Here is a 12,178-nt window from a genome sequence, read left to right on the forward strand (position 1 = left end):
TCAGAATGAGACGTTCTGGATCCAGGTGTTTTCAAAAAAATTCTCATCCACGTGGATGCCACGTATGCATCTACGTGGCGTCCACGTAGCCAAAAGTTAACACCATTAAAGCAATTTAGACGGAAAGTCCCACATTGAAACCAATTAATTAATTTAGAACTAAATTGAAACTAATTAATTAATTTAAGACCAAATTGAGACAAAAAATTAATAAGGAACTAAATTAAAACAAAAAAAGATTATAAGAGACCAAAATAGGGTTTTAACCTAAAAAAAAAAAAAGAAAATGTTCAGTTGACGAATAAAGTTACTGAGATTAGAAGAAGAAAAAAAAAAAGGTGCAATTAAGAAAGTTTTTGTGCGGGGAAAGCTTGGAGCAGTGGTTCTCATGGCGGTTCCACCATCGGAGACCGAATCCAGCGAGAAGATAACATTCCTTTCACTTTCGCATTATTACTCTCACTACCTCCGCAATCGAATCCATGCTCTCTATCCCTTCTTCTCCAACTTCGCTTCTCGCTTCCGATCAACCCACCGCCGCGAATGCTTCCCTCTTCCGTTACCCTCCTTTTCTCTCGACTCTTCCACGTACCTTCGTTTTCCTTTTCGCTTCCACTAAATTGACCATTAATTACTAAACTCCTTCCTGTTTAAATGTCGTTTATCATTTGATTCCAGTTTCGACCATTGTTTTTTAATAAATGAATCAATATTAGGGTTTTCGATGTTGCGTTCCCTTGCAGGCTCGTCACCAAGGGATCTAGAGTGCATTTTGTTTTGGAGGACATAATAGGGCGTGCTCTGGTAAATTTGCATAGCATCCAAAAGAATCTGCAGTTCTGGCAGTGTAGAGCTAAGGTTCTGTTAATGCTTTTCTTGTTATGTGTGTGTTTATAGTTTACGTTATTGCAAATAGTTTTAGTTATACTGCTTGTTTGTTTATGGGTTCAGAGGTCTGATTCTACGAAGGCACGTTTCATGATTTTTGAGAGGGGTCCAAGGGCTTTTATCGATGAAACGGTTAAGTTGTTGCGTGGACGCACTGCTCAAGGTTCCTCCGTAAAAAATCTGTGCCAGTCTGCATCGGATTATATCGATGAGAGAGTAGCTGTTTTGAGTAGCTTAAGATATTCGCTCGCCACATTTTTGGCTCAGGTTTGCTTTGTCTGATTCATTGTTTCCTTGTTTTGAATCGCATTAGTCATTTATAATTGGAATGAATATAATTTGCTTTCTTGGTTGTGTCTTGCTGTCAAGCTTACTTAGTAAGTAATTATTAATCCTTTGGTATTGTATGATTCTGTCACTTGGTGTTATTATTATTAATCTTTGTATTTGTAGAAGAGAATATTTGGAATGACAGAATCATTATGAAGCTGGTGTTGTTTCTTATATGTTTTTGTAGTGGCTGCAACTTCTAATGCAATTGGCCTAATTTTGTTTTTTGGGTTGTGTGACACCGTTATTGATGTCTCCGGGGGAATTTCTTTGATGGGCCTTCAGAGGGATTATGAGGATAGATTTGAAGGATAGTTTCAGTCGGCATGGTTTTAAGCAAAATTGTTTACCTGTAGATGTGGGATTCAAGTTCTTCTGGCATATCACGTGATTCTGGAAATGTAGACTAATATTTATGGTGAACTGATGCAATGTTCACTTATGAACTCACATGTAAAAATAGAAAATAAAAAATATGGAAGAATTTCTCATCAACTTTGTTAAATGCCAATGTGCCATCAAAATTCTGATATTACTTCAACTTTGAAACTTCATGATCAGGTTTATACGGAAGTTGATAAAATTGGAGAAGAGTTAGTGGCAAATCCAGAGAGTAAGCTGCCCTCGTTGTTGGCTACAATTAACGATTTGTTTTCAACATTAGAAGCTTCAATTGGACATCTACATACAATGCGTCAGGTTTATATAAATAATGTTGTTTGTTTTTTCCTTTTACCCCTCTGTTTTCCTTTATGTATATCACTCTTAACTGTTATCTCTATGAGCCATGATTGTTCAAACCAAAACTGGAGTAAGTTTGCAACTAAACTAGAATTGATCTTTTCTACTTATTCAGAGTGATTCTTCTGTTGATGGGAGCTATTCAGTCCCTTTGCTGTTTGAAAAGATGCCAGAAATAAATGAGGAGGGGTCCCAGTGGACAGACTGTGAAATGAGAGATGCCATTAATTCTGTTTATCAAAATTTAGACAAGCTGGACTCATACATATCTTTTCTTGTAAGAGCTTCTATCTTATGTTATCTCATTAATTTTGTAGAATGGGGCTTTCTAATTTTATACCTATGTGCATAAGGAAAATTTATTTCATGGCAGAGTTCTTGTGGTAACTGTAACCTTAGTCTTTTAGAGTCTTTCATTTATGTATCTCAGTGAGCTCTCCTCCAGTATCTTAATTAGGATGGCCTTTTAGAGTTGAATATGTGAATAATACATTTCAAGAAATACCATTTCCGGTGGCATAAATTACTTGTAACTTTCACTATTGTGGAAATTGAGAAATAATGAAAACCGATCTGAATCCAATCTTCATAATTTAACCGTTCAGCTTTTAGAGGTTCACTCTATTAGTGTTAGCAATTTTATAATTTCTGTAAATTTTTGGTGAGCAGCAGTGTAGCATTGCTTATGTTATGTGCCATATCGTTCAGCATTAGTGAACCGATCACCCTTTTTTTTTTTTGAACTTCTTAAAACTTACTAAAAAAATGTTACATAGAAATTATTTTCTTTTTACTATTTTTGAATTTCTATACTCCTATTAGTTAAGTCTCCCTTCAAAGATTTTTTTTTTCTGTTTAGAATTTTAAAAATGTAATGATAGTTTTTTTTTCACATACTGAAATTATTTTACATTAAAAGACTTTTTTTATTTTTATTTTATTTTTATTTTACCACATATACTGGATTTAGTCATTTATGGAGGCTCTGAAATTTAAGAATTACTCAACTTGTTTTGATAATACAGAGAAGTTTCTAGTTGTCAGTTGGCTTATGTTGATTGGTTTGCTCTGTAGCTTCAATAAAGTTTTAAATTGTACTTTTATGGTTGTGATATTTCAGGTCATCAAACATAGAAAACCAAGAAAAATAACCCAATATTGGATCCGCTATGCATGTGGTGCTGTTGGTCTGTCAGTATGCTCCATTTGGCTCTTGCGGCATAGTAGTTTGATGGGAAGCTCTGATCTTGATAATTGGATTCAGGAAGCTAAGAACTCGACAATAGGCTTTTTTGAGAATCACGTAGAGCAACCGGTACATTTCTTCTTAGTAATTTACCAGGGTTTTGTTTGTCTTTCATTTTTTCCCTCTTCAATAAAGGGGACACGAACTAACCATTTCCTAATGAGATAGTTGTGATCAGCATTATTCAATTTTCTTAACCTCATTTTGCCCTTAATTCTCAATCTATTGATAATTACTATTAACTATGTGACCTTCCTAAGATTTTGTTTTTTCATAAGCAATGGAGAAATTTTTGTTTCTTCTATCTTATTCCTCTTCATTCCTATCTTTAAACCAGTAATTGAGGTTTACAAATTGATATAGGATTGAAGCATAATATAATGTTTAATATTGTCTAGTAGTTGATCTAAAGCGCACTTTGTAGAAATGGTAGGATAGGAATCCACCAGAAATAAGGGAAGTTCTTAATATTATAAAGCTAGGAAGAGTGTTTCTTGTTTTTAAATTGAGAAAGCTGAGCCCTAGAATTATTTATTCAAATTTAATATCTCACTAGTACACATTGTACTTTGATTGCATTAAATCTACTGGTTGAAACCAAATAAAATAATTTAAAGTAATCCCTACAAAAGTTTTATAATAATCATAAAATTCCTATAGATTTGAGTCCTCTTGTTCATCACTGTGTCCCATGTCATAATTTGTGTATATATTCTGATGCAATCAATTTTCAGATTTTGTCCATTAGGGACGAACTTTTTGACACTTTCAGAAAGAGACATCAAGGTATTATGGACCATGAAGAAGTGAAGTTAACAGCTGACTCACTACACAGGTTACTGGTTTCTAAATGCGTTGCCCTCCCTTTTATTTTTCAAAACTTGTATAGAACCTCAATGTTCAGAATGTTTATTTTTAACATAACTTTTAGCAGTTTTGCAATGTATGTTGTTACTTAGACACCTTAATAAATTTGTTACTATGGTCCTCTTTTTATTATAAATTGTTGAGTTTTTCCCGTCAACGTAAAAACTTTCAATCCTTTAGGGCAATTTTTTTAAAAGAAAATGACATCATTTCATTTTTTTTTAAAAAATGAGTTATCAAATAAAGTGATAAATGAAGACTAATATTGAATCTTTTGAAGATTATGAAGCACCCTGCCTTTCAAAAACCCACTATACAATTAATATTTAATAGTTATTAGATAGTATAGAATAGTGTGCATAAGTTTCTTGCAGATCGTGGAAGTTTGCTTCTGAATATGTAATTATGCACATGCATGGTCTTATTCATTCATAAATCATAATAGAATATGCATGCGTGCAAGTTGATGAAGTGTGTTGAGTGTGATACTTGTGAAGGAATGTTTAAAGGATTATGACCGGGTTCTTCGGTGAAACTTTTGGTATCAAGAAAATTATAATTTGTGTCTAGTCTCTATTGTGGCTTGGATTGAAGACAATTCTACACGTACAAGATTTAATTTGAAAAGAAATAGGAAAAAAAATCAACTAATGAAAGGTTTGCAGTCAATACAGGATGCTACGTTTTCCCGATGATTCATTGTATATCAGTTACCTACTATGGTCATTTTAGAATGTACTCTATCATCCTTTAATACCATGGCAGAAATATAATTCAGTATTTGTTACAAGCTAAATCCTGGTCTGAAGGATTTGAATTTGTTAACAATGAGATAAAATATGTCCAGCACAGCAGTAACTAAATATTAGTGATAACTAGCCTTTGTAGTTGTACCATCAATTATTTCATTTTTTTTACTACCTAGAATTGCATTTGCTCATATTCATGGATATTGAAAGCCATGCTAGTTGCATGGATAATTGGATACTGCTGTCTTTGTAAAAAAATTTTAAATTTCTGTACAGAATGTTGCTGGCTTTCAGTGAGCAGGCAAAGGGTCAAAAGTTCCCAGTGAATGCTTCAGATCAGGAAATGCTTGAGATAGTCATGTATAGGTGAGATGTGATATTTTGCTTTAGAACTATCTCTAATTATGCTGGTATGATGGTAGTAAGGTAACTGTGGTTTGTGGTATTGAATTTGAAATTGAAAAATGGTCTTGCCTGTTGAGTGATTCTTCATGACATTATACTACAGGGTTCATTATATGTTGGTAATAACTTGGTTGTTTTCTGGAATTAGTACTAAATAAGTCTCCATGCCAATGACTTTCTGGGATGTCATTGGCATATGCAATTTCTACCTATTCTACTCACTTTGAGGTTTTTTTATGAAAATACGTTGGTTTTTAAAGAAAGCCACTGTTTTGTTGGTAGACATTAAATGATTGTGCTGCTGTATATTTTCACTAAGGTGTTTCTTGCCTGGGGTTTTTGGGTTAACTATCCCAGTTTAACTGGCAGTGTCTTTTGTGGTAGGAAATAGGTGAGCTTTTATAGGCAAAATAATTGAGGTAATGGGTTCTTCATTTTTAAAGTTGTCTTCCTGATTTTAGATTAGATGTCTTAGAACAATCTAAATTCCGTGCCTGGATTTTCATATAATTTTTTTTTCAATTTACATTGATTGACAATTTTAAAAATTGGAATTTGATGGAAAAAAAAAAAGAACAATAACATGCAGAAAGTGATTTTTATATATACTAGTCCTCTGCTCCTCTATATTATATAATAGCAAGAAAGAAATATTGAATTTAGAATTCTTATTAGTAAAATTCATAGTATCACTTCATTTCTTGTAATATTAATGTTTATCATAAGTGTTATGATCTAATTTTTTCAAGTATAAATGCAGATATGAGAAGGAACTCATGCATCCTATTCAAAACATTCTCAATGGAGAGCTGGTCCGAGCTATACTTATTCAGGTAATGTAATACATGTTATATGTAACATCTGTTTAAGTGGTTCTAACATGACTTTTTCACTGTTTCAGGTTCAGAAGCTCAAGCTAGATACTGAGACGTGAGTTTTTTAATCTGAAAACATAATTGAATATTTCACACATTGTTTTAATTCCTCAAGATAATATTTTTGTCAGGGCAATGCTAGAGCTGGACCAGATCCTTCGGGCAAATGAAATCAACTTTGCGGTTCTGACTGCTTTACCTGCATTCTTTCTCTCTCTCTTACTCATCATGTTAGTACGTGCATGGTTCAAACAGGTAATTTCCCCTGTTTGGTTTGCACAAAATGATGAGTTTAAAGCAGATAGGACATAGGAGTCCAAATATCCTACTATAGTTCTTATACCAACTCTAACCACTACTGTTATACATGACTATTGGAGTACTAAAACTTTAATTCTTGTGGCAACTCTATCTTGAGGCTCATTAATTTTAGACCCATATGGTCAGATTTGTAAACTTGTATATGTACTATCTTTATATTCTCTCTTAAAGAAAAATTCCGTTATGCACTATTTAATTGACCAAAAAATCTTCATGTAAATTAGGATACCAAAGCTGAGGGAAGAGGTAGAGTTGCTAGGATTCAGAGGAGGCTTCTTGTTGTAGAGGTTAAGAAAAGGATTATGCGGTACCAAATTTATGTTGATCAAGGCTTGGTAAGTACCTTCCCTGACTTGATTTTATTTGGCGGTTCCCAAAATGAAGTTTCAACTTTCTTTCCCTCCCTTTCTAAACACATGTGGGACACCTAGTCAGAGTATTTCAGATCCATTTTAGCCAAACGCATTTTGTTTTGAAAATTGTATCTAAAAACCAAAACCCCACAATCACCCCAAACAAGCCCTTGGTTAATTTGAATTAGATGGATAAAGCAAGGATAAAAAGGTCCCGTTACATGTTGTCTACAGGAGAGAGATGCAAAATATATGTTTGGATTGGTACTCTACAGCTTGGATCGCCTATATCATTCTGTCAAGTGGCACGCTGAAGCTTCCGGAGAGTGGGAATGGTTAGTTGCTCTCTTCTCTCTTAGCTATAACTCTCTAGGCCATTGCTGACAAATTTATATTTATATCCTCTTACTGCTTAAATACATAAAAAGAGCATAAATTTTATTATGAATGTTGAGATTGCTGAGTGGTATTATGAACAGTTTGCGTCAGGATATAATAGATTTGGCTAACCCTGGACTGCAAACTGCAAACAAGCTTTCTGTGATATCACACATGGTTGCATTTGACTGCTTGCTTCCAAGTCAAAACCGCCGGTAGCATATTGTAGTTTACTGTTTTTTCTTAATTTTTTAACGATCTTTTTCTTGCTACTTCAAAATCCAATTTTGTTGTGGATGTATGCATGTATTCCTCATACACGGTGACATTTTATCACCACAGTATGACAACATTTTTTTGACAATTTTATCGATTGAATACAAATCATATTATGGAGGATGATATATTTTCATTTGGTCGTGAAAATATGCACACTAGCGGAAGTCTCTGTTCATTTGCATGCAGTGATAACGTTTTTAATCATTTCCATGTGCATGCCCGTATTTGCCAAACAAGATTAAAACAATTGAAAAATAAAAATTAAATGTTTTCTATTTACAATCGAGATCATACATTACTCAGCAATTCACGTTGTAACTGCATTAGTTTCAAATAGCACCAGATAAAAAAAGGTTTCAAATAGTATGTACTACTTCTTTATCACAAGAAATGAAACAGAAATTGAATGGAATTGTTATTAAGTGTCCATACACCTACTCGCACATATCAATAACAATATAAAATGATTTTTATTTTGCAAATGATTGTGACAAAAGAGGCCAGAACTAGCCCGAATGACTACTGCCATGAATAAAGACTTTACAGGCTTAACAATGGGTCGAATCCACTAGATGATCCAAGAAGTTGTAGACAAGCTTTGCCAACAACATGAATACTTTTCAAACATGCTGAAAGATAAAGGGAAGTATGTCAAAGCTTGTAGAAAACCCTTCTTGGAAATCAAATATAAAGACAAGGACAAATGCCACTGTCCCAAGAACAAATTCAAATGCAAGAAGTTCAAATCTCACTTCAAGAAGAAGAAGTATAAAAAACCTTTAAGAAGAAGGAGACTCGTGGGAAAAATCCAGGTCAAAGATGTTACATTTGTGGCAAGAAAGGACATTTTGCTAAGTCCTGCCCAAACAAAGCTCAAAAGGCCACAAAGATGATTACGACTTTACATCTAAATGACCAAGATGAAGTAGAGTCTCTTTACTCAGAACAAAGTTCTGCAGATAAAGATACTGCATTTGTCCTGCAAGATTCTTTCTCAGATGACTCCTTGCCAGTTTTCCGAGAGACTTGATGGCTGGTTGGATTATAAACTTAAGTCCTTGGTTCGAAACTAGCAAGGAGTCATCTGAGAAAGAATCTTACATGGATGAATGCAAGCAATATATGAAAATATTTTATTGAAAATATTGCTTTAATTTTTATTGAAAATATTGCTTTAATTTTTATTGAAAATATTTTTGTAAAGAATCTTGATTATGAATGGAATATTAATGATTTTGCAACAAAAAATATATGAAGGACAATACTCAAATAATTATGAGAACACTATTTTTTCGAATTGCATGGGCACCAAAAGTCGTATGGCTGGGCTTGATTTAATGTCTGTATATACTATGTGTATTTTTTTCTTCTTTTTATGGACATGATTAAATAGTGTTCAAAAATTGATAATAAAAAATTATTATTTTAAACTCAAGTATGTATTTGTAGAATATGATTTTTGTCAGTTAAATATTATTTTCACATGAACAAAAATCAAACTTAAAAATACCAAGTCGACCCATATTTTTTAGAGTAAATCTTACAACTATGGGATTAAGAAAGTTGGTTATTTTGCGTGTATTATCCAAAGAAATTCCAAATATATTAAAATGGAGTGTTTATGCATTGTGTATTAATTATCTAAATGTGTGAATCTTTAGCTTTAAACGAGTTCTTTTAGAGTTATGTTTTATTTCTCATTATGTTGTGTGACTTCTTGTGTATTTAGCATCGTATTTTATTTTTTTAAATACTATTCATTAAACTTATTTAATCTCAATTAATTTTTAATGAAACATTTAATTTTAAATCTTAATACATTACAAGGTCGTATTTGTAAGTTTTAGATAAAAAGTATTTCAAGAATATTAGAATGTTAGTCAATATACCAATTTCAATTTTATTTAAACGCGTCGTATCATATTAAATTAATAAACATAGAAATATTATGGATCTTGACTTAAATAATTTATTTCTTAATTTTAAAATATCACCTCTTTAATTTGATTCCTATCCAATGCAATATTTTTTGTGTGGATAATATTATGATATTTTTATTTTTATAAATAGCATTTAAATTCCTTGGACACGTTTCGTTTGTTTACTATTTTTTTTAAATAAAAAGTTATAATTTTCTGCTTTTTTTTTAAAGAAGAAAATCTTACTTGCTTCTTAAAGAATGATTTTTTAAGTTAAATTACTTTTTATCCTTCAATTTATTTAATTTAGTCTTGATTATTTAATTTAGGCTAAAATGTGTTTATTTAAAACTTTTAGCTGTTGTAAAATTTGTCAATTATTCATTTACTAAATTTAAACGTGTGGTTGAATTATATCAATATCAATATTTTGAAAAGACTATGCTCGTTTATTAATTAATGATTTGTGGAAAATACAACCTCTAATTAGTGTATAAACAATATGTATTACTATATGGTATATTATTAGCTTACAATTATGTTGTTAGGAATACATAATGCACCACAAGAATCACTGATGCAACATTTAGAAAGTTGCATTTAAAACATATTTAAATTTAAATTTAAGTATATAAATGATAATTACATGGGTGGAAATAAAAGTGATCCAGACAAATGCATGAATATCTTACTAGTTATATTAGAAATTGAGTGCAATTGACTTACCATATACAATATGTATATGATTTTATGTATGATAAAAATGTTAAGTACTATTCTAGTGATTTTTAATGAGAGTTATTTTGGTACTTTTATACATCTAAGTGACTTAACATAACCATTTTTTTAGACCAATAAAAATGAAGTGAACATTGGATTCATCACATCCATGTTCATAGATTTTCTGAATTCTCATATTAGTCAAACTAATAAAACCATAATTATAAATCTTCTTCCTTATTACAAAGATCAAAAGATCGCCATTTAAAATAATAAAACCTTTTACAATATAATCCTTCTCAACCCGGCCTCATTCTTTTATTCACTAGTACTCTTACTTTGAAAACCTTTCTTCAAAATTTTGATACAACCAAAACTCATACAATGAACACATTTCTAACTGAACAATTAATCACAAAAATGAGACACCGTCTTAAATCAACAATTTCAAAACCGTTTTAAATTTATAAGGAACAGTAGAATTTCTCATTTTTAATTGGTCAAGAGTGCAATCATCTTTACACTATTCTTAAAATGGAAAATTATTAGATAGTCTAATTAGATCAAATAAATGGTAGCTAATCTTTACATAATATGTAATTAAATATTATTTTTTTCTTGTGAATTAAAAAATATACGTATATATATCATATAGTGATTCTTGTAAGGAAATTACTTGATTATCCTCCACTATCTAATAATTTTTTCTTGCAAAAGAAATTGTTTCCGTGCAACATGATGAGTTTTTGTATGGATTTTCTTGTACTTTCACTCCAACGCTCTCATATATGGTCAAGCAACACAATTTAAGCGGTCAAATAATCAAATTCGTTAATACTAATTCTTGAATAGATTTCTGTGTGAACAATTGGGCGCATGAATGGCGTGAGATTATTGAAAATTGAAGCATCAGTCAAATGAAATGAATGCTTTAATATTTTCTTGGTCGAATGCATGAATGGATGCATGTCTTGGAAATGAATGAAGGTATTTATTATCGCCATGCAATTCATGAACGAGAACTTCACCGTTTTTCCTGTATAAATAGCCAGGCAGGTCTAGGATTTAGTCATATCCCAGCTAATAATTCAAAATCTTTAATTTAAGCTCAATTGTGCATATATAACTATTTTGATCAGTTTGATTTGAATCATGGATGGAAAAGTTAGTGGTGACGTTAGCAAAGGTGAAGTCTCAAAACCCAAAGAGGATAAGGTGATGAAAGCTCCTGGTGCAGATGGATCATGCATTTCAAGGAAGGAATTTGAGAAAAACCCTCAGGGTTACTTTGCTGATTTGCATGCTGAAGAGAAGAAGGGCAATAAGTAGTGTTGTTTGGTTCTCAATGTGAAAGTGGGTGATTCTGTTTCTTATGTAGACTGGTCCTATAATAAGTATTATTAAACCTTATGCATGTTGTCCGCAAGAAATACTAATAATATATAATAAAGCAGTCTACTTTATTAATTAATCTCTGAACATCTATATGCTTTGCTTTTATCTTGTAAATCTTTGTGTTGAATGTAGTTTTTACTATGTGGTTTTAACTGTGGAACTGGAGAGGGTGAGAATACTCCCTTCTGAACGAACACCTTTTAATAAGCATAAGACTTGCTAATAACGCTCTAGGAAAGTTGTTAGATTAAGTATGTATCATGAGCCTACCCTAAAAATAAGAAAAATTAAGACTTGAAATGAAATATTTTGATATATATATCACTAATGTATTCATGTATAACACAATTAAATCCAATCACTAGAGTAGTTGGGTTACACGAGATATTAGGTTCAAATTTGTAGTTATCAATTATCATTATAATTTTTACTAATAAAGAATGCAATAAAATCATGATATAAAAAAATTACATTTGATTTGACTTTATTACAATCTTTGGGTGGGAGGTGCATTCTTAGATGTGTTGGATAAGAGATATCAGATGAATTTATACGAAAGCTTATTTTAATTAGATTTAACTTATTTTTATATCCTAATTTTTAAGTATTAATTTTTAATTTTATTTTTATCTTCATTAATTATTTGAAATATTTTTCATCTCAAAAACTTAATTATATCTTTCTATATTATATTACATTTATTGTTTAGTTT

General features: G+C 31.4%; 1 protein-coding gene across 2 annotated transcripts; it reads left to right on the top strand.

The window, feature by feature from the left end:
- The first annotated feature begins 316 nt into the window (after nucleotides 1-316).
- On the top strand, nucleotides 317-7,565 carry DGS1 (dgd1 suppressor 1). Of its 2 annotated transcripts, none has more exons than XM_083063422.1 (14): nucleotides 317-588; nucleotides 717-858; nucleotides 952-1,155; nucleotides 1,780-1,917; nucleotides 2,075-2,236; nucleotides 3,080-3,274; nucleotides 3,940-4,040; nucleotides 5,098-5,187; nucleotides 5,987-6,059; nucleotides 6,128-6,156; nucleotides 6,233-6,356; nucleotides 6,647-6,757; nucleotides 7,010-7,110; nucleotides 7,255-7,565. In XM_083063422.1, the coding sequence occupies exons 1-14, from the start codon at nucleotides 389-391 to the stop codon at nucleotides 7,370-7,372; spliced, it is 1,788 nt and encodes a 595-aa protein (XP_082919548.1). In that variant the 5' UTR covers nucleotides 317-388; the 3' UTR covers nucleotides 7,373-7,565. The 2 variants fall into 2 exon arrangements, with proteins under 2 accessions (XP_082919548.1, XP_020210284.1); XM_020354695.3 differs by having other exon boundaries at nucleotides 318-588; nucleotides 744-858.
- Nucleotides 7,566-12,178: the final 4,613 nt, after the last annotated feature.

Source organism: Cajanus cajan, chromosome 9, assembly GCF_000230855.2.
Source record: "Cajanus cajan strain Asha chromosome 9, NIPB_CcT2T_4, whole genome shotgun sequence".
In the NCBI taxonomy this organism is placed as follows: domain Eukaryota; kingdom Viridiplantae; phylum Streptophyta; class Magnoliopsida; order Fabales; family Fabaceae; genus Cajanus; species Cajanus cajan.